This window comes from Falco peregrinus, chromosome 5 (genome assembly GCF_023634155.1).
Source record: "Falco peregrinus isolate bFalPer1 chromosome 5, bFalPer1.pri, whole genome shotgun sequence".
Taxonomy (NCBI): domain Eukaryota; kingdom Metazoa; phylum Chordata; class Aves; order Falconiformes; family Falconidae; genus Falco; species Falco peregrinus.
In genome coordinates, this window is record NC_073725.1 from 104,577,602 (window position 1) to 104,601,132 (window position 23,531).

The following is a 23,531-nucleotide window of genomic DNA, read 5'->3' on the forward strand; positions in this document are numbered from 1 at the left end:
GCTGCTCCAGCCCCCGCCAGTTTGGTGGCTCTCTGTTGGACTTGTTCATTGGTCTTGACAGGAGGCTCAGAACAGAAGTGCTATTCCACACACGGTCTCACAAGGCAAGTAAGCATTGCTGTCACACACCCTGCCTTCACGTTACACCACCAGAAAGATCTGAGCTTCATCTCTTCCTCAGTCACCAGCAACAACAGAAGCATCACTTACAACGAACAAAAAGAATTTTATTGGAACGTATACACACAGGGATAACAGAGGTATCTGAGTAATCAAATATGGAATGTTTAAGAAAGTTAAAATAAATAAGGATACCAAGTTTTGCCAGTGCTAGGTCCAGCACCAATATAAGTAAATGCCCTCTGAACAAGTCTGACTCTGGCAGGACCATCCCTGCAGAGCCTGTAAAGATTCCTACCACCAGAAAGTGGCCAATAATTCTGGAATACAAAGAGTCACAATAGTGCTTTCTACTGATGTGCATTCAACACTGTTTATTCGCTACTTTCGTCTCTTATTTCTTTAATAATATCTATTAAATTCTGAAGTCCAAAAACATAACCCGTATCTTGGCCCTCATGCACCACACTATCTTCTCCATAGTATTTGCAGGTTGTATGGGCAAAGTCTATCATACGGACATCAACAGTACTAGCAGTTGGTTTGTAGGCATATGCTCCTGCTGACTCATCTGAAGACTCCTCTGAAAGGTCCTCTAAGTCCTCTGGGTCTGAGTCGACAGCAACCTCCTGCCTTTCCTTTCCATCATAAATTATCAGCAAGGAGCTCGAATAGAAGCGGTAAGACTCCTGTTTCTCTAGGACAGCCTTGAGTTCAGTCAGTTTTTTAATGACAGATTCAAAGAGTTCCCTGCGCAGGTATTTGCCGTTATGAAAGAACTGGTAAAGTGCTTCTTTAAATCCTTGGACTGAGAGTTTTCTTCCGTGGTATTTGTTCATGAACATTAGCTGGCCAGTGCCTGCCTGGTAGACCTGCATATACAAACACAACACAAGAGAAAAGAAATAGTTACAATTGCTGGTAATACTGACTCAAAGCCAGGGGAGGAGGGAAGACATGCTCCAGAACACTTTTACAAGATGACATACCACACAAAACTGCTCTTGCACAGTTACAGAAACTGCTTACAGCAGATTCAGCAGTGCCTGTGAAACTTGAGGCACGGAGGAAATGGAAAATTCCTTCAGTATAGACTTGAGCTTTTCCACCAGGGATGTAAGAATGAGGAGATTAACTGAGATTAGGAAAGCTGTGGCCAAGATCTCCCAAAGTCAAGCTACAACTTGTACCACTGCCACTCATCCAAGCTCACTACCCGCCTCTGCTCACAGACGTACCAGCTGATTCCCAGAACCCCAAACTAAGAGACTGCAAACACTCCTATATAAGACTAAGGTGTGCCCTATAATCCTCTGTATTTAAAGTCAGAGGTGCTCCTGCAGGAAGATTCCTTCCTACAGGAGAGCAGTCTGTACAACACATGGCTCAATAATGCCTAAACATCTGGGTCAAGTAAGGATTGCAGCTGCCTCCAAAGTTCCTCTTGTTTTCCAGCACAGATCTATACTGGAAGGCAAACGAGGAGCAGGCCCCACTCAAATCCCAGCACGCTGCGGTTAGAAATGCAGCCTCTACACTTCCCTTTCTGCCTTGTGCTTTTCCCCAAAGTTAAACAGTGAACTGAACACCAAATGTGCCAACAGTCATGCTGTGGAACAAGTCCTAGCAAACACTGCTGGCATTCCTGGAATCTACTGGTTGGGAGGAGAGAGGCTTCGGAAAAATCCTCAAATACAAACAAGTTGTTTCCCATTTGTCCCTCTAGGAATACAGAAGCAAGTAAACAAAAAACTGAGGTGAAAGTCCACAGAACTCTACCTCCTTATTTGGCCACGAGTCTTATCACATTTATCAAGCCACTTCTCATCTGCACTTTGCAACAAGTCTACTTAAAGTGGTCAAAGATCTGTGGGGCTTTGCAAAGTCTACAAGACAGAAGATTACTTAACATTCTGCCAAATTTCCACATGCTTTATTCACAATGCATGTACTGGCAGACCCCCTTTCAGCTGTTTCCTACGCTATCTTGAAACATTAATTGAACCAGTGATTTACTACACAGCTTTGAATTGCTGCTACTGTGCAGGAGACTTTTTATACTCAGAGAATGCACTCGCTAATGCGGAACGCGTGCTGCAGACTGCTCTTGCACATGCTGCCACCTTCAACTAGTAAGTGACACTGGAAGGCCTCATTCCCTCACTGAAGGAAAAGTGCAGCAACTCAAGGACAGTGACACATGGGACAACTACGTAAGCCAAAAACTCCACTAACAAAAATGGATGCGAGTCTGTTGCCCTACACATCATCAGTTTTCTTCTCACCTGCATGCCACAAACTCGTACTCCAATAACAGCTGATGTACTCTGCTGACACTTGCGAATCTGATTAGCCTTCTTCTCTTCTGATGCATCATCTCCATGCTGTCGGGTTCCCATCTTAAGGTCCAACACACACGGTACTTCATATCGAGATGTTAGGTTTTCCAGCAAAATGAATTCTGATTAGTTAAGGAACAATCCACACTATAAGGAACAGAGGTTTTAAAGCCCTTATCACAGATTTTACAGTGCCACAGTCTTAACTTTACACACACCCCAAACATGCCCAGTGCATAGTAGCCTAGTCTATCACAAAATAGTTACATAAGCTTGGCATAAAGCAGAGGGGATATCCAGCTACACTTTCACTCGTCTCTAAAAACAGGTGAATTTCCACATTGAGAAAAAAAAAAGTAACCAGGGTCACACACAAATATAATCTGGCAGCTGACTTAGAATTATGAAGTATTTCCTGTCTAGCAAGACATTTTTTGTGGAAAAATAAGATTCTGTGTGCTTCAGTTACCATTCACCACCCCCACCACCCCCCAAAAAAAACCCCCACAAAAAAACCCTACAAGTCAGGCATTGTCACAGCACCCTCTGAAACACAGAAATTAAAAAGCACTTCAGAATACAGCACATCTGTAGTAATGCTGCTCCAGAGAGATCACTCTTCTACTTTGGTAATTTAATCATCATCTACAGTGAAACAGTGATGATACCAGCCACGAAATGCTTTCTATCATTTGGAACAGTTTATTAGTCAGAGATGTTCTGGTAATGCATTCACACTGAAAGCCCTCAGATAAGAGGAATTTGTTTACCTAAGTACACAGGTATTCATATTTTTGCAGGATGTGTCAGTTGCATCCAACCCTGCACACAGCACTATTTTTTTTCCACAGAACACACAGATTGGAGATGTTTGCCTGTGGTTCCACAGCACAAAATCAGTGTGCTTCAGCATTCATGGATTCAGTCACTATTTTTAGTTTCTCATGTTCCAATCCTACATGACAGTTTATTCAGCTTTTATCGAAAAGGCTTATTAAAAAGTGACTACTAGAAGCAGACAACTCCAAGCACTGGAGTATCTCCTATATTTAAGAAGTTCCTGAAAAGGGAAAGATGACCCTAGTTTTTAAGAACATCAATACCAAAACAGTAACAGAAAGTGACAGAACTCTTCTCCTTTGAAAGCTCTCATTAGTAAGCTGTTTTCGTAGAAGAACCCAACCAGTATGTTGTAAAACCCATCTACTAACTAATCTACAGTTAGTATAATTGATTATCTGAATTTCCTAGTAGCCAATAAAGCTACTTTATTACATGCTGTAAAAGCCTGTGTTCTGGAAAGTTCTGCCAATCCCTTCAAAGTCACCAAATAATTCATGGCTTCAGAGAGTCCCTCCAGACTGCAGTTAAGCCTGCTCTGTACTTTATTTGGCATGTCGAAGAAATAAAAAAAGCAGAGCCCTACTCATTCCATTGTTATGAGGTATTTTCAGGAAAGGATACTATATTGATTCCGGTGTTTTGCGTTTTCCTTCATCCGCTGTAACTGCTGCTGGTGACATTTCATGCTCCAAGGATTATGGTGTTTAAACTGTGAACTGACATTTCCTTTTTTCTCTACAGTGTAATACAAGACTTCAGATTTCTTCAGCCACTCAAATTCTTCCTCCAATTTGTGACTAGAAAACAGAATGAAGCAGCAAATGAGAGGACAAGTAGAAAAATAAGCACTTTAAAGGGGTTGTCAGTGGATTTAACTTTACAAACTATGCTGCTCGCCTTCATTAACAGCTAGCATGAGCTTTATTCTGCTCTGTACAAGAAGACAAGCTGCCCATCAGTAGTATTTCAACCTCTATAAAGCTACTTGTATATTAATATAAATTAGCATATAGCCAAACATTACAAAACATGCAGTAATTCTACTTCCATACTCCTGACCTTCAATGCATGTAACGCAAGGAGTAGCAATATGCTTTAAGATTTATCCTTTGCCAAGGTCACCATTTTTAGCACAATACACCATGGCTCACAGTTTACAGTGGGCACAATTAACATTTCACCTCGCTCATTTATGTGTCACTAACAGGGATAAAGCAAGATTCCTACAGGAAGTGTGCCATGTGTAGTAACACTGAAATTTCTGTGTGGGGTTTGTTGTTTGTGGTTTTGTTTGTTTGTTCTTTACAACTACTGGGCTTTTGCAGATGAGTTTTGGTTTGGTTTTTTGTGAATTTGGGGTTGGTGGTCTTTGGGTTTTTTTGTTCTGGCATTGGTTTTCGTTTGGTTTTCCCTGGAAGCTTCAAAAATAACATTGAGGAAAACTTTTTCAATTGACCGGTGACAGGGGGAAGAAGAAAAGACTCAACACACTACTGGGCTGAGGACATACTAGTTTCACTACTGAACCTAACTGCACTGAAGAGGTCAGAAAAACCAAAAAGAACAAGCAAAGCAAAGAAAGTTCTGGAGAATTCTCTGGAATTCTAGAGGCCAGATGCTCATCTGACAGCAAAAAAATTTACTCTTCAACACTCTGCATCCCAGTTCCCCCCATCAAACTTACCTTTTCATTTTTTCCTCTTTCCTATGCTGTCGGACCCATTCCTTAGATATCTTCTCATTTTCTAACAACATTGTCTTTTTGTTAGTCCATCGCAACAGCTTACTTTTGGGTTCACAGTCAGAATTATCTAAGTTTTCTAAGTTATCATGGTCCCCATTTAATGGATATGCTATTAGACACAAGTTTCCATCTTCATCCTCTTCAAAGCTCACTGACACCACACCTGAAGAGAGAAAGGACACAGACAGCTTTGAATTGCTGAAGTGACAAGGAAGCCTTTTAGAATGCATGATTTTACACTAAAAATATAGCAACTTTTGCGTTTTTTCTCTTACCCCAGTCCTTAGTTTCTATCTTGCCACAGGACAAACCTCATCTGCCAACCTAACAAATATCAAAAGACCTAGACAAAAGTGACACCTCACAAAAGACAATTTATCATATTGACAAAACAGTGATACAGAAGGTTCTTTTCTCTCTCTGATGCAGTCAAGAATCAAATAATAACAGGACACAATTTCAATCAATAAAAGTTTTTATTAAAACACCTGACTGGTCTGACCCTAAATGAGATTTAGAACATTTGTTAACATCTTGCTGTGAAAAGTGACCTGCACGACCCACCCCCCCCCCCCCCCCATCAAAAGCTTTCAGTTTTGCATGACAGCAAAGCAAAAAGCACTTATCCAAACAAGATTTGGTTAATAGATTCCCAGGGGAAAGGAAAGATTTGCAAGTAGAGCAAAACAACAAGGAAGACATCACATTACAATAGAAACTAGTCCAAAAGCTTCCACTTAGAATCACTACGTTTAATTACACATTTTCTTCTCATTTTTGGAATATATTTTATTGATACTGGGTATGCAGAAATCTTGTAAAATAAGTAACAAAAATGCAATACAAAACAAATTTTTGGTACAGAAACATGGTGAAACTTGAAAGCATTGTTTTTTTCTCAACCTCCCCTCAAGAGTCTCTAGAGTACTGCATTGCATTTTAAGAGCCTTAGTGGAACACTGACAGATGCAGATGCACTCAGTGCTACATTACCAAGTTTCAGTGGTTAATGAAGAAGCCACAATTTCTGAATTGTTTTTAATTTTATTCTTCAGTCCTCTCTCTTTATTTTCAAATCAATCAGTCTGCACAGTTCTTGCAGCTCATCGCTAGCTAGGGGAGAGGTCTCAGCACTTCTGAGCAGGGCAGGCGGCTCTGAGACCTACAGTAGGCTGGGGCAAGGAGCACAGCTCTGACAGTCCTGCTGCCACAAAGGAAAGGACAACAGGAAAAAAGGGGGGAATTGGCTAGCAAATGGCCTTTGGCTTTATCCTGGAAAAAGAATAAAATCACAGAGATGGACCAAATGAGGCCCATTACCCCTAAATCCCTCCCCACGCTCCCCAAAATGCCAATACACACTAGTACAATTCTTCTATTACATTTGGAGAAGTGTCATTCAAAGATCACATTTTCTTTCAGTCCAACAGAACTTGTAGTCTGATGCATCAAAAAGTCTCTGTAAGCGTGCAGGGTGTATTAACTTTGAAACATCTCCTCTGAAGTCTTCTGCCAGTTTCACAAACAGTATGCAAAACTTGATCACCCTGACGGTTGTTAAAATAAATGTGCTTTAAAAAGCAACTCCATTTTAAAAAGTGCTTCAGACATTATCTATTAATCACCAGGCAGCAGTTGACGGAATAGCAAAGAGAATGAAAAGTGTTTCTGTTAACTAGCACAATTCTTAGGAGAACTGGAATTTCCACTCCTACATAACATCTGACTCAGCCTCATCACGGCTACTTGATCCTTGCCTACCTAAATGCCATGAATTTTCATTTCCTTAATGGCAGAAACAACACTGCAAATATTCAACAAGACACCTTACTGACATGTATTTATTGCAATCATAATGAGAGTCAGAGGAGAAATCCAAAACCAAGAGACCACAGCTAAGCTTACACAAAACACTGTCAACCAATCTTACAAAATCCCTGTAAACAAACATGAAACAAGTGGCAAAAAAAAAATATCAGAAATCCACACAAAAAGCAGCAGAGAATCACTGAAAACATTCACAAGCTGTTAGCTACTTACCTGTGCCTAAGGGAGATATATGGGCTATCACCAGCAGAGCTGCTCTACTCTAATGCTGTTAGTCAGCCCAAACACCAACTTGGCAAGCATTTCCACCCTGCATCTCCACAGCCTGCCTCAGACAACATCAAAATACATGAAAAGAAAACCCTAAAATCTCTTCCACACAGAAGAGATTTCAGAGATAACAGAGAGCACAGCACGCTTGTATTTACAGAAAGCCCAACCCCATCCCAAGGTTTGATAACTTACCCTCATATTGCGGAGTGAATTTACGCATTTCTGTTGGGAGAGTCTCATAGAACTGGTGTTCCCTCTGAATAAGGGGTTTACAGATGGTCTTGTCATTAAACCGGAGGACACAGGAGTGTCCTCCAACCTGGTGGACAAAAGGCTCGAGCAGAACTCCCTTGGAATAGTGCTCCACTTCCATAGCTCCAAATGCTGGGCTCATCCTTGTAGCACATTAGACAGAAGAAGGCGACAGTAGCAAAGGCAGTTCAGAGCCAGAAGCCTCCGAGACTTGAAGGTTTATTCCGGTTCACAAGTCTGTTAAGACAAGCACAAGAGAGCGCCGGTCCGTCAGTCCCCCGCACGCTGAGGCCAGGTAAGCAAGGCCGAGCGCCGCCACGGAGCGGAGCGGAGCTGCGCGTGCCGCTCGCTCGACGGAGGCGGCCGACTGCGGGCCGGCGCGGGGCGCAGCCAGGCAGGCACGCCGCGGGCACGCCCCTCAGCGCGCGCAGCCAATGGGAGCCTCCGCGGGGCGGGGCGGACAGCCCCACGGCGCCCTCGCCCAGGTCGCGCATGCGCAGCCCGTCAGCGGGCGAGCGGCGGGTAAAACTCCCGGCCCTCTTTGTTGTTGCCGTTTTAATAAAAAAAAAAATATTGATGTGAAGTCCCGGCGAGCCCTACTTCAAGTTACGCCTAAAGCCTTCCAGCGCCCGTTCAGAGCCAGACGCATCACCGCTCCCAACGACACACACACACCCCCCCACCCGCCGCCAAACGTTAGCAGCGCACACCCCAGGCCAGCCCGAAATTTGTAATTAAACCCAAATTTACGATTCCTCCCTTCCAGACAGTGACAGCAATCACAGATACCTGCCGAGGTCCAGCCCGGACACACATTTCACAATATGTCAGATATTTAAGATACTACACAGATGCTAACTTTTCAGCTAAAAACCATAATGCTAATAAGCAATTTTCCAATGACTTATTTTTACGCAAACGCAGCGGATGGCAGGGTGTTCTGTGCCACCTGCACCCCAAGAAGCTGCCAACCCTGCCCGTGACCACACACTGCTCCGTTCCGCCAGCCCCCAGCTTCACGCAACTTGCATTTCAATATGCAATTAAAGGAGCAAAACTAAAAACCAAAACATGACTGTCCTGGTATCTACCTTCCAGTGATGTTTTAAGTCGAGTTGCTCTAATTTTAGACTTGAGCTTTAATGATTAACTTTTTGCAGCTAAGAACAGCCTCTTACTTATTTTGTGTGAAGATCATTACACGAACAATAATGCATTTAATTCAAAGAGACTACAAAGTGTTCTAGGTCACAGGTCTATTTTTATTTGTCGTCCTCAGATATTTAGCAGCTTTACATTAACTTGAAAAGCAGAGACCTGCAGGCTTAAAGCAGTGTCACCAACAGAACTACAGATGCCTACAGCATGCCCTGTACATAAGGGCATTAATTAAACTAAACCGCTTAAAGAAACAACAGATCAATCAATTGAACCCCAGCTCCTGGAATGTTTACGTGCACCTAAGGGTAACAAAACAGATCAATAGAATTTTACTTGCTACGCACCAGCTAGCTCCCCCCCACTTCTTTCAAAAGCCTTATTTGACAGACTTTTTTTTTAATTTCTTAAAATTTTTCTTTTAAAAAATGTTATTATTTAATACAGAAAACAAAACTCAGGCCACCTCTGCAAGAGTATGCAAAATTTAATCTTTTACCAGAAACAATACTCTGGCACTCTACACTTTAAGATTAGAGCAAAACCGGTAAGCTTTCCATCTCTATTTGTATGCTGTTAATTTCCTAGTGGTTTGGGGTTTTTTTCCATAATGCAGCTACTGCATCCCCAGAGAAGTTCCTCATCTACCTCAGCATCAGCAATTTGACAACTTAGAGACATACAGGTAAAATCCTCTCAGTCTCACCGGACACGAGCCACTTCCAAAAAGCTATCTAACTACATCCAAGCTGAGCAACACCGCGGTGCCCAGACAGTGTGGAAAGCCGCGTACCCCGGTGTGACCTCCAGTACCAGGCAGCCCGACCCACCCCGGCAGCTGTCGCCGTCAGATGGCACTGTTAGTGCCTCGGAGTCACAGACCTCCCCGATGGCTCCCCGCAGCACCGCTCACTGCAGGCAGGGCCACGCTGCTCCTCACGTAAGACTCGACTGCAAGTTGACTTACCAGCAGATGTGTAACATACTTCAAGCTTTCACCAAACCCACACTCAGCAAGCCACATTAGTTCCTGAGTAAGCGCTGACTTGAGAGTTACTTCCATTTTCTATTAGAGAAATTTTAAGCCTCAGTCTGTGTTTGTCTAATGCACCAGTAATTTTACAAGCCTCAAGAGTTTTCATCAGGACCTCCTAGAGCCAACAATGCCTCCAGTCTGTTGGAATTTCCCAGGAAAAGCCATAAGAGTGCTGGTTTTCACTGGGCAGCACAGTTAGACACGTACATGATCTTGCGGTGACAGAGCTTTCTTTACCTTGGCACAGCCACTTTTAACAGTGTCACAGTACATCAGCGTTACAAAAGCCACTCTTTCCAAGCCAGCACTGCCATTCTGTGGCAACCTTCCTAATTACCCCGACGCAGAGACACTGATGGGCAGCTGCAGAGATTCAAACTGAGAAAGTACCCCACAACATCCCTTAACCTCAAACACCTGGTTAGTCCTAGTTCTACTGCATCAGAGTTGCATCAGGAGTTAAGTCTTGCAGATGTTTACAGAAATCACTCTCCAGCAAAAAGCACCTCCAACACAAATAATGCACAACACCTTGTTTACCCAGCACATCTTCAGGGAGCTCATTAGCACCAGCTCAACTTGTTTACTTTCATATATATGCCCAAGTGGTCTGGACAAAACCTGCACATGGCACACCACATTCATTCTGCAACGAATTGCCAAGCACAGAATTGGACAGGACTACTCATGCTACTTCACTGTTTCCTGAAAAAGTAACATCTGGCAGCACATCACACAGTGTAACTTCCCATTCGAGGGACAAAGCAGCAAGGTTTTTCAATAGCATATCAGTTATGAAATATTTAGGCAGGGCTGGTTTGGTTGTTGGGTTGGGGTTTTGGTTGGGTTTTTTTTGTTTGTGCATTTTGGATTTTTTTCTCCCCCCCCCCCCCCCCCCCCCAAGGATATGTTAAAATTATCTATACATAGTCAAACACCGTGTACCGGGTCTGCATGAGTACAAGGTAAATGTGAATCTACCAGAGACAAAGATGTAAACTCACACAAGTAAAGATGAGTTTACTGTGCCTGTATTAGTAAGCTCTCCTTCTGTTTTTACCTTCCAAAACACAGTGCAACTCCCATATATTGTTTCCACTACAAGATGTTTGTAGTATGTGCCCCTGCTGAAAAAAAATTGTACTAATAGAGCTATGCAGTATAAACCTATATGCAAGGACTGCAGAACAGTGTCAGCAATGAGTTCCTTGCTATAAAGACTTTAACCAAGCTCCTTACTTGCACAAAGCGATTTACTGACTTCTTATAAGCCTATAACGCATGTATGATTTGAACAGAGCAATAGTGCTCAAAGCGGCAGCAGCAAGCCCGCACAATCTTGTCCATATTTTAGATTTTATGAATCCAGAGGTTTTAGTGTGCTCTTTGAACAACTAATATATTTTAACCTTTCAAGATAAGAAGCATTGCTTACCTCAAATTCAGTTTGTTTTCATCCAAAATTGTTTTCATTCATTTGCAAAAAAACCTTTGAGTAAGATCTTAAGGTTTTTTTTCCTGCTGCATGCTCTAACACTACCACTACAAATAATCAGAATTTGTTTGTCATTTTGGCTCTACCTCATATAGGGAATCTTGTCACTCAGATTAACAACAGAACCTGCAGAACAATTGCAATGCCCATCAGAAATACTTACAAATGAAGCAGTGCAAAGCATCTTACTTCCATAAACAACCTCACAAACATGTTAAATTGATTGCACTTCCTTCAAAATAAAAACTTTGAGCGAAGACCAACAGCTTCAAGTGACAACAATGTTGACCAGCAAAAGCACAATATAGTTCTTCACTGCCTTTCCTCTGATTCCACACTCTGTTTTCAATGCTCTTTGGGCAAGAAAGAGCACAAAACAGCTGGTTTTAGGCAATTTTCCCAGATACCAAATGCAGGCTCAGCGTAGTACCCTGCCCTTTTCCTTCTATGTGCTTTTAAACGCCTTTGGCTAAGATCTTTTGTTCAAAGGACACATAAGCCAAAAAAAGCAGATGTACTATTCCTTCACGTGTCAAGCATTTAAGAGAAATCTGACGTAACTTGAAGGAAGCAAATAAAAACTTGTCTAGACACAATAACAATAGCTTGAGCAATGTCACTGCAGTAAGCAGCAAAGGATGTTTAAAACCCCGATCTCGAAAACAGAAGACATATACACATCTTATTCTCAAACATCTGTGACAATGACCACTGAAAGAATACGGCAATGAACTCATGTTTTCAGGCTTTGAATATTAATCTCAATTGACAGCATTCTTTGGAAGGTATTTCATGTCATTACAGATACTCGACTTAGTCCCGTACATAACTGCACTAACACACACATCCTCTGGAAAGCACAGCTCTCAATTATGCAGCAGTTCCTTCCTTCATAACAATCTCAAAAATAACACCTCTTCCTAAAACTTTGTAATAGCAGAGTTGCCCTCCTAAGCAGTCTGTTAAAACCTGGTTTCTCTCAAGTGCTGACTTTTTACTTCGGGTGATATCTGCAGATCCAAATAGCTGTAAGTCAGCTTTACAGCGACAGAAATAGCAAGGCAGCAAAGCTTTCTGCCTGTCCTTTTCTCAGTTCACTGGGTAACACAAAGAAGGAAGCTGACCGGGTAGCTACCTTCAGAGCAGAGCTGCTGTAGGATGCTGTAACCCCACTGAACCAGACAAAACTAAGCTTCTTCCCAAGGTTCCAAGAAAACAGAAATGGCACAGCCAGCAAACAAGCAAAAAAAAAAAAAAAGACAGGTGTTATTAAAGACAGGTGTTATTAGTGACCCATTAGAGAAGCCAAAGAGAAAGCTGCTTCAACTCAAAGAATACTCAGGAAGAAACGAGTACCAGCTGAGAAAGGACATGGGAAAATGCAACTATCATGTGGAAAGTGTACAGTAGGTTTGTGTGCACCCATTGTTTCATGCACAAAACCAAAAAGGTATGTACCTACCTCAGGTCTGAGTTGGTAAGCCATTACAATGCTCAAAGAGAAAGGCCCCTCACAACTAAAGCAGAATAAACACACTTTAAGAACCTACAATACACTTAGCAAACAGGAATAGTTACAGGAATTTTACAAGTCCTTATGCCACCAAACTACATATTCCAAGTATTCTGCTCGTTTACAAATAGCAAGGTACATTCCAAATAGCAAGGTACATTCCTTGAATCAAAGAACACAAGATACAAACACCAGAGTATTAAAAACCTTAGATATGTTAAACATGCTCAGACTCAAAGTTCTTGCACAACTTGTGATTCATTTTGATGAAAACCAATACCATTCCTCTACACATAACACTACTTTATTAGCAAATTTGCCTAGTCTAACACTGGTAAGAAAGTGCTTCTAACATTCCCTTTAGTTGTACTTGGCCCAGGAATTGAAGTTACTGTCTGATGTGTTCTGCTCCAGATTAGAATGGAGATACTCAAATCCTCTAGCATTCAGTCAGCTGCCTTAAAATGTAATTTTATATTTCTGATTCTGTTTTAAAGATTAACTGCATGTAGATTAGGGAGCAAACCCTCTATAATACATGTTTTCATTCTTAATGGAAAAAAAGACCTCTGCATTCATCAGAAATGTTAATAAATTCCTAGCTGTGAAGACTTACTATACCTCTAAATACAAAGCAAGTCCCACACCAGGATGGCTTTTGAAGCCTTTTGTATCTTCAATAGTAACAATATAACCAAGTTTAAGCAATAAAAGCTACAACTTTGAACTTTTATCCCATTAGGGTTGAAATGCAGAGCCTGCATAATGATGTGTTCATATGAATCCTATGGTTTTGGGAAAAGCCTTAATAACAGCCTTAACTATTCTGCATGATTACAGGAAGCAAATACTTACTCTGGTACTTAGTTTTAAATAAAAAGTTTATCTTCAATACAAGCGTGCATCGACATTGTCAATTCTCAGATTTATTTTTGTTCTAAAAAAAACCAAAACACTGTCCCCTAAACAGCAAGCAATGCAAATTTAATACAGCAGATTTAATATCTTTCAACTTCACGCGGGAAGAGGAGCAGTGCCACAGTAACAAGTGTGTACATGGGGGTGGAAGACATCAGACAGGTGAACACGTTGCTTTTTAGCTGGCATTTTCTGTTTTCTCTAAATGCAAGAAGAAAACATGACACAAGGCAGCAACGTGCTGTAGGTCTTTGCAACATTTGCTAACATATTTGGCTACTGTCTGGAAACACCCAGACCTCTAAGATACTTCAGAAAACCACTCCATTGAGCTTACTTTAAAGGACTAGAGTGAGGGGAAAAAAAACCCTCCTTCTTCATTAAGGAGAACTTTAAACCCAAGTGGCTGTGATAGCAAAAAAAAGATGCTGAGCTGTAAATTTCTATGCAAGTAAGGTTACTTAAGCTCTTCTGCAGCAAGTCAATCAATGTAACAATCATCAAGTTATCTCCACATGACTTAGTGCTCAAAGATGAGTAAGCAAGAGGTTTTGTAAAAATACTCAGCAGGAACACTTGCAAATCCAAGAGTAAAATGCAACTCCTCCACACCTACATACTGAGACTACATGTGTATTCCATTTCCAAGCAGAAATACTTTTGCTATAGCCCTCACTGATAAATCATGAGGGCTATGGGAGTCAGGCACTATAGTGATGAGTCTATCGTAACCACCTACAGACGCAAAAAGCCAAAAAAAGAGAAAATTCTGCTGCTTCTTCAACATAGGGTGCTTGGACTAGACCAGCAAAAGAAACCACCTTTTTGTTAGACTCACTGATATAATCTAATTTTGTTTTTTTTTTTTTTTAATCTGTCCATATTAAATAGCTGGTAACTGCAGCACCACATTGCTGTAGTTTGGAAAAATAAAGGAACTCCTCCAGATAAAAAGGGAAAAAAAAAATCCTTTAGTTAATCACACAAAAAGTGCTGAATCTAGGAACCCAGAATTATACATGAACTCATATATAAACGTTCAACAAGCTATGTTTGCAAAACCCTTTGGAATCATGACAGAGCTAACTGGATAGCAGTCTTGGCCCATCAAGGTAGAAAGCTAATCGTATACTTAACATTAGGCCGCAAACAAAAGATTCCCACCAAAAAAGAATGGATGCTTAACTATTGGGTGGAAAGTATCTATTCATTAGTTCAATATATTAAAGCAGCATCCCTTTCCCTCCTCCATACAAATTAGAGGTACTCCCTGTATCAAGTTATATACATTTTTCCTGCTGTATTACTGGAAGAACTTAACAATAAAATTGAGTAACAACCGCTGGCATTAGATCTCAAGAAAATTCTATGCGCTATGTCAGAGCTCACCTATCACTGGCACATGACAAGCCAAACAGCTAAAATAGTATTTAGTTTTAAAAAAACATGTTCCAACATCTTTGTAAATGTTTTAAGTTTAACCTACCTTCAAGAAACACTAAATAATTTTAAAATCTCTAGGCAGTTTAAAACTGCAGAAAAACATCCTGAAATGGCTTAGGTTCTTCTGAGGACCTCATGTCAGTTATGTCACACCTAAAGGTACTAATCCTCTAGATCTTTTTTCCCCCCTCCACCGAAAGAAATGTGAGGACAGTCCAACACTGGCTGTAACAGTAAAGTGTTACTCCCAAGTGCTGCATTCAAGATCCTGTTCTGCTATGAACTTCTGAAGGGGGTAAAGCCAGCACCCTTAAGAGTTTGGGTTTTTTTTTTTATAGTCAGAGAATTCTCTGACTATAGTATAGAAATGAAAAATGATGCATTGCGATGTTGAAAAATTTATACAAAGACACACTCTTTCAGCACAAAACATTTTTCTAAACTAGCAACATATTTATGCTGTCTCCTTTTATTCTCTAAACAGGGAGTTCTAGTTTTGCTTTCCTCTAAATATAACCCAAACACAGCAGTAGTCACTATGAGAAATGAACACTGCCACACAGGTTAAGACATGTATTTACACCTGTAAATTTAACACCACAGCTGCAGAGCCACCTCCTGCAGCAAATACCAAAAAGGCTTTTGAATACAACCTTAACAAATGAAACTAAGAATTACAGAACATTAAGCATAACATATTAAGGCAGCAAACAAAAAAAAATTTCTGAAGTTGCATAATGTTCTATTATTGTTCTTCATGCACTATCATTATTCCCATTTTCCTTAAACCAGCTCTATATCACTAGGAGAAAACTAGCTCCTCAGTCCTTCTGTCTGGGAAAGCAAGACAAGTACCCAAGGCAGTCTCCAAGCTTCTAGCTCTTGGTTAAGAGAAGTATACACAGCAGCCCCTCAGCTGCAATTTCTTAAACCTCAGTACAACTAACATTTCAAGATCCCCAAGAGCAACAGCTTTCAGCTTTCCCCACACTGTTTGTAATCTGTAATCTTAACCACATACACCAAGCTCTGGAGAAATGCCGGAGTGTTATCTCTCAAGTAAAGCTATTTTATCTCCCCAGAACAAAAAGCTAAGTTACAGGTTACTAAGCACGTTCATCCAGAAAAAGAGTATGCAATTCTGACCCATGCAGTTTTTTTCAGGGATTGTGTAATTTAAGAACTAGCCTCTTTTCCAAGTAAAAATGCCATGGAAACTAAGAAACCTGAACCACCAAAACTAAGCTACTTAAAACTTCCTATTTAAAAACTGATCCATCTTAAAACAGTATTCTGGCACCAGCAGCTAAAACCACCAGTTGCTATAAAAAGACAATACTGCCCTTTGTCGTGGAGAAACCAAAATAGCATTCAGCCTTTAATCTTCTGAAAATATGACAGCAAGAGTTACATTGTGCTGATTACACACATGGAAGTGTTATTCAAGACACAAAAAACTCCAGAAATTCCAGCATTAAGATTAAAGGAAGTCCAAGGCTATGCCTTTCTCCTTACCATGAATTTAGCAGTCTGGGAACTGTATTTCTAACACTCAATAAAAGAACATTGTGTCTTTGTGACCGGCCCTTTGAGTTGTGACCAATTTACCACATCTGAGAAGTTGCTCAAGAGGACCACTGTCCAGTCCTGCTCAAAGATCACATTCACTTAACTATTCAAAGATTTTTCTCTGTACTCCCTTCAGAAATCCTGATCCCTAATACTTTTTAAACCCAAGTACTAGCAGCTCACAGGACATAACTGTCAAATTTAAGATAAGATGCCCAAATCCTACAAACCAGTCCAACTCCTTGAGCAAAAATTTCCAGAGAAGCACAAAGCAAGCATCATTTATAAATAAACCATTACAGGAAGAATGGTGGCCAGAATACAATTACGCTTCATGCATCCCATTTATGTGTATATTCGTCTTTACCATCAACATACTTCAAATGAAAAAGTTTATCTTTTTTTGCAGAAAAAGGTCAAAAAGTACCTCAGGAGACAGACAGACTTGAAACGCCCACACACATTTTTAACAGTAATTCTTCAAGTGTATGTTCCAAGACACCACACTTCTGAAATTATGAAGGACGGAGTTTTTGCTCCAGAACAGCTCAGGTTGATGAGGTACATTTAACATTATCTTTTTATATTGTATTGATGTTTCAAAACATTTAAAACTACTGAAAATGCATCTGAAATCTGATAACACAACCCAGACGTGCATCTTAAACATCATTTCAAGCAGTTTCTCCCTAGTAAAAGGGACAAGGACACCTGGATGGTACTGCAAAAATGCTTTTTTAAAAAAAAATCATTTATGTATTACATGTTTCATTGATCTCATAGTACACCATCTGAGCCAATTACAGGCTCACTGTAATAATCACTGTCAAAGAATTAACACATTTTAATCTCACACAGTTTACATATTCAAACAGCAGTGCAAAAACACCTGAAAAAAAATCTTACCAATTTCAGTAACCTATAAAGGAAGCTTTTGCAAGAGCTTGGCTGTATTGGTCTCATTCCCCCCACAAGCTGAAATACATTTAGTGATGCAAAAGAGCTAGCTAGTTTTATTAGCCCAGGTAATGTGACACAACTATAGCAAGTCTTATTCCCTTAAAATACATCTGTTGCTTTACAGGCAATTTTTATGGCGGTCAGTGACCATACAGCACAAGCAAGTGTGGTTTGCACAACTGTTTTCAACGAGAAACCATCACTAACCAAAAAGGGAAGGCTCAGACGGGATGACTGCCAGAAACCTATTTTCCTCTTAAAAAACCCTGCAATATAGCATCACCATCCGCACTGTGCTCATGTTCCAATTACGTATTTCTAAAAAAGCCAGCATACTGTCAGGAAAAAAAAATAAAATTCAAGAAGTCAAGCTTATGAAAGACCATTTTATTTTTTGGAAGTGAACTACTGATATTAAATCATTATTTGCACTTTAGAAGAAGAAATCACCATTCAGCATTTACATTTAAATACATGAAAGGTTTTGTTTCAACAGAACTGTATCAGTCCTCTCACTACACTTCCATCAGCACTTACTTCACTTAACCCTCATCCTTGAGGGACTACTTATTTCCATGAATTCTGAAGTGATTCTCCAAAACATTTTGTTCTCTCCCCATCTAGAAGTATACCCTTAACTTTAATACTCAGATGTCTCTTCAGAAAATTGACTGCTTCTATTAAGTCAGATCCAAATTTTTTCCTAAATTAGCTGGAACAGATTCCCAGTTACAATGCTAGCTGTGTCAGTATGAACACCTCCACCCATCAATTTAACCTCACAATCCCAGTTAAATTGAATCAACCATTTGAAAGAGCTAACACCTCAGAGACATCAAGCTAATGTCTATCATGTCAGCAGTTTCATTTCTCAACTTTGTAACAAGGAACTACACTAATCTAATTGATGTCACCATGAAAAAAAAAATAAATCAATTGCCATGACATTGCCCCCATATATCTAAAACACAAGGCAGATAGATTACTGTTCTTCTGGAAAAAGATATGAAAAAGGAAAAGAGCAAATGTTAAAAGAAAGAGGTCATCTTCAATAAGCATGAAATCAGGCAGCACCCACAATTCCTGATAACGTTTAAGGCACTGTAGAGAATTTCTGCATCACAGCACTGCATAGCTATTTGAGTATGCTCAAAGCCCTCTGCTCCAAGAAAATAAAATCGATGTTTTTGCTGTGCTCACTCTAGTGCAGATACTGACATAAACCCCCCAAACCCTTGCTGCTTCTAAGTCTGATTTTCTGAGGAAAAATAGCTACAAATAATTGTACCTTCTGCCCTTGATCTTCTCCGTTATAGATCTCAACAACCTGAGGCATATGTAACCATTTCAGCAAGCCATCCAAATTTTTTTTTTTCCCCCCAGATTCCTTCCAACTTTTCAGATGTCAACACAGCAGGCTAAAAGACAGGGACCAAGATAAACAGTACAGTTGAAAGGCTACTGCATGAATTCAGTACTTTCCTGCTCTGTTTCAGCTATTAACTGGCTGATGAGCACATACACAGCTCCAAACCAGCCACCACTGTGGGGTCTCCTGCCCAACCACTCATCACAGCACATGCACAGGGTTTGTCTTCATAAAGGAAGACTCTCAGTACTCAACACCATTTTACAAGCAAGCCTTTCTTTTTACAGTAAAATAATGCAAAATTGGGCACTAACCAACCATCTCCAATAGACAATCCTCCATATGCACCAGCAATCCAGACACTGGGTCGTCAAAGACTGCAGGTTAAATATCTGATAACCAGAGAGCGAAGAGCGTACTTTCTGTACCTATTACAAAGGTTATTCTTTGTAATTACCTTATTCTAACACAGCCCATCTTTCTGCAACACCATCAGGACTTCAAAGACTTAGTGCTACACAAGTCAAGTAGTTGAAAAAGATTTCAGTGACAATTTCAAGCTCCTAAACACTCAGTTAAACACAACCAATGTTAGACCTTCATTTGACCAAGCAATTTTGCTTCCATTACGTCTTCCAGTATTTCAGACTCTGCAGGAGGAGAAATTTCTAGCTACTTACAGCATGTTACTGTGTCGTACAGCTTTTTAAAAAAGGGGGGGGTGGGGAAGAAAGAATTATTTTGAAAGAAAATAGTTACTTTGAAAGGCCCAAAATAACATTCTAATAAGGTATTTCTAACAAAAGCTATAGAAACGCACAACTGCAGTTATACCTCAAAACTCTAAAATGGAGCCTCTTAATACTTCAAAGCTATTCCTGTATTGTTTCAAAGATACAATAACCTTGGGCAAGACAGAAAGCCAGATAAAAGAATTAGCAAGAGGAAAAATCCTCTCCCTGCAATGGAAAATTTTCATCTCTTCAAGCAAGGCACGGAGATGCTGAGCCCGACCTGCGTTGCCTGGAGACCAACCGCAGCTTCTTGCCAACAGGGACGAGCTAAGCATCAGCAAATTCAACAACTGGTAAGTGGATGAACTGAATGAGAGGCAGTAAGGTTTTTCCACACGCCATCGTAAAAACCTGACAGCTTTCAGATAATGGTTCTAGCCCAAGCTCACGAGATACACAAGAATTGTTTTGAATGTACAATGTCAGCCTAATAAAACTTCAAACTCCACTGTACTGTGCACTTACCTCCACACTTCTGGATAAATCTAGACCAGTAGAATGCATTCAAGTCAATTTTTTTAGTCACAACTCAATTCTGCCCTTTCAATCTTTTGATACAGTATCTGAACTTTTGGAATACATTCCTACCCATTAAACAAGTTCTGTGTTTAAGCATCAGTGCAGAAATATTAAGGAAACCAATGAAATATATCAAAAAGGAAGAAGCTACACCTTGACTTAGCATTAAAAATCACATTAAACAATGCTTCACTTCGAAACCCCTGCCCCTAGCCTTCCCCACCCAAAGCACAGCTCCCCGGGGGCAGGACAGCATCAAAAGCATTACCAAGGAGATACTCGTTTTGCCTATTCTGGATCTGGAACTGCTCCTGACCTCGGGCAGGCACTGACCTGGGCTGCAGGAGCAGCACTCCTGACCACCTAGAGAAAACACTTCAGCTGTCTCCCAATTTCCAAACACCATCAGATAAGAATTGTTGAAAGTAACCGACATTTAATACCAGTTACTCCAGAATTTCCCTAGACTTTATCTAACCCAATTCACTGAAAGTATTCAGACAGTAAAGAATTACAGACTTTTAAGAGTGACTTCTATTTATCCCTTTAGATACAATATCCTTGTGGAATTTATGTCACTAGCGAGGTATGTCTTCCACCATCAACCTGACAGCATAAGCTTCTCTGCCTCCACCTATTCCTAAACCAAAAGGGCAGACATGTGTCCTTAGCACCATAGCCAACAGACAAGACACTCCTAGTGCCTCAAGATTCACATCCTTCTACTCTTCAAAAGGAAAAACATCCTTGAAATACCCTCTGACAGTCTCCAGCTGATCAGAGAACAACTAAAGCATGACCATACCAGCGACCTGGCCAGAAGCCCACCCACTGACAGGCAGCAAAGAGTTTCTTTAACATCTTTTCTCATCCTATTTTTTCAAAATGACATGCCTGACAAATCTGAATTCTTCCTTGCAAGCAACTGGTGGGGAAAGAATTTTGAGGGCACAAGGCCCAGCATTCATATGACTGACCACTATCCAGTTTTACAGCTCCTTCCCAAGTTACCATAAGATTATGATGGTTCTGTTCTGATCTACCTTTCCTCAAAAGGAAGCAGCAACATGAAGCTTACATTACTTGTTATGACCAAAATACCACAGACAAGATAAGAGATAATTATTTCAGAAAGGTGTCAACAGAAAAGGTAGGAAAACAACTTTTAAATTAAATCAATTAATATAAATTTTAGAAGTTACCTGGTCAAGTTTAAGGTCTGAAATGTCTACAAACTAGTATATATGAATGGCTATAATCCTTCCCATGATCCTTAACCAGGAGACACTTCTGAGCACTTAATATTACTATTTTTGAAGAAATTTTCCTGAATTCTGGCAGTTAAATCATTGGATTCTTCCCCATTCAGTAATATACTTTAACCAAGAAAAAATTATAATAACAAGCTGAAAGATTCTAAATAGGCCAAATGTAAACAAATTAATCAGTCCATTTTAAAAATACACATTTGTGTGTGTAGGCACATATATATAGAAACCCAGTTTCCATTCCTTAATGTTATCGTAAGTCCTGAAAATATGCAAATTAATTTCAATTTAAGAACAATTTCACATTTTACAAGTAGCTTTTATCTTATATAAGCAAAGTTACGAACAAAGATGCAAATTCTTAGATGCTTAAAAGCCAAAATAACCCTGACCTACAGCATCAAATTTGAACTGTTATGCTCTTCAGCCTTGTGTTGAGTAACAACCAATAACACACTCTGACTGAAAAGTTAAAAACAAGCTTACGTTAGCTTTAACACTCCAGAAGTAAATATTAGGGCAAGATTCCAATTTAACAATATTTGACACAGAACTGCCCCCTCAGATATTCATGAGTCTAAAAAAAAAATCACATGGGCACTGGATGCATTTCTGGAATACCTGAGTATATGCGACACTGTGTCAAAAAATTAGAAAGACAGGCTAGAAGTAGAGGGCAATTAAATTCCAGTATACACTAGGAAAGATACTGGTGTTAAACACACATACCTTTCACAGCGGAATTAAGGCCAAGGACATATCAGGATGTAACTACCAACAGGCTGTTATTCTATCAACGATAACATTTATTTTCTTAAGCTGAACGCCGACTTCCAAACTCTGAACCGTGTTTTTAAGAGCCTAAGGGCCCCAAGCCACATTATGTATTACAAACCTGTGATGCTCAAACCAGCTCACAACAAGACAGTACCCACTATTTCCGTTTTACATATAAAAAAGGGGTATTCGTGAGCAGCGCGTCCAATTATGCAACACATCCCGAAGCACCCTTTTTTGATTTTGTAATATTACCGAGTGTAGGAAACGCTCGTCCAACCTGCGGCACATGCCTCACCCAGGCAAAACGGAAAACCGACGTCCTATGATTCAGGCAGATGAGAACTGCTGAGTAACAGCAAGGGGCGACAACCAGCGCCGGGGTCACCCACCCACGTAAGACCGCACAACCGCGGCCCCCCCGCTACCGACAGCCCCCCGCCCGGCAGTCCCTACCGCCGCCCCGCAGGGGGGGCGAGGCGGGGCAGGAAGCCGGTACGGTGTGTGAGCGGGGAAGCTCCGTGAGCGCTCTGCCCGTCCTCTCCATCCCTCCATCTCCATCCCGGACCGAACGCGCATTCCCGGGGGTGATGCTAGGCCAGTACCCTGCTCCCTCTCCCGCGGGGAGGAAACCAGGGCAGTGCTCCCCCACTTCCCGGGCAACGTCCCTCCCCCTGCCGCCGCCACCCGCCCGCGGCTGCCGCCGAGCATCCCTAGCGGGAAGCCGGGCAGCCGCCTCCCCCCCCCCCTCAGGCCAGGCACCGGCCTCCCACGACGGGCGGGGCCGGGGCCTGCAGAGGCAGGGCTCCGCCGCACCTTACACGCCAGCGGCAGCCCCCGGCCACCTCCTCAGAGCCAGCTGCCGCGGGGGAGAGGAGGACCAGCGGCAGGCTCGCCGAGCGCCCGCAGCGCCGAGGGGGCCAGCCGGCCGACCCGGGAGAGCGGCGGAACGCGCCCGTTACCTGGTGTCAGGCCGGCAGCGGCGGCGGCTTCGCCTCTTTTGTTCCTCAGACGTCAAAATGGCGGCGCGGCGCGTGGCCGGCCCTCCCCCACCCCACGGGCCCCGCCCTCCCGCCCGCCTCCCTATTGGCTCGGGCCGCACCGCCGCGTGCTGATTGGGCGGTCGCCAGCGCCGCTGTTGCTAGGGGAGCCGCAGCGGGCGCGGGGCAGGGGTGCGGGCTGCGCGCGGCCCCTCAGGGCCTACGCGCCGTCGCTTCGCAGCCCGGCCGGTCTGTGCCCCTTCCGCGGCAGCAGCGGGCTGGCCTGCTCCATCGGGCCCGGGCCTGGGCCAGCAGCCCCTCCGTGGCTCCCAGC

General features: G+C 41.8%; 1 protein-coding gene across 2 annotated transcripts; it reads right to left on the reverse strand.

Moving 5' to 3' along the window:
* Positions 1-206: 206 nt before the first annotated feature.
* On the reverse strand, positions 207-23,290 carry IP6K2 (inositol hexakisphosphate kinase 2). Of its 2 annotated transcripts, XM_055805441.1 has the most exons (6): positions 23,180-23,290; positions 7,339-7,635; positions 4,987-5,209; positions 3,924-4,099; positions 2,406-2,581; positions 207-992 (listed from the first exon to the last, which is right to left on the reverse strand). In XM_055805441.1, the coding sequence occupies exons 2-6, from the start codon at positions 7,538-7,540 to the stop codon at positions 495-497; spliced, it is 1,275 nt and encodes a 424-aa protein (XP_055661416.1). In that variant the 5' UTR covers positions 7,541-7,635; positions 23,180-23,290; the 3' UTR covers positions 207-494. The 2 variants fall into 2 exon arrangements, with proteins under 2 accessions (XP_055661416.1, XP_005230072.1); XM_005230015.3 differs by lacking the exon at positions 23,180-23,290 and having other exon boundaries at positions 7,339-7,778.
* Between the last annotated feature and the right edge of the window lie 241 nt (positions 23,291-23,531).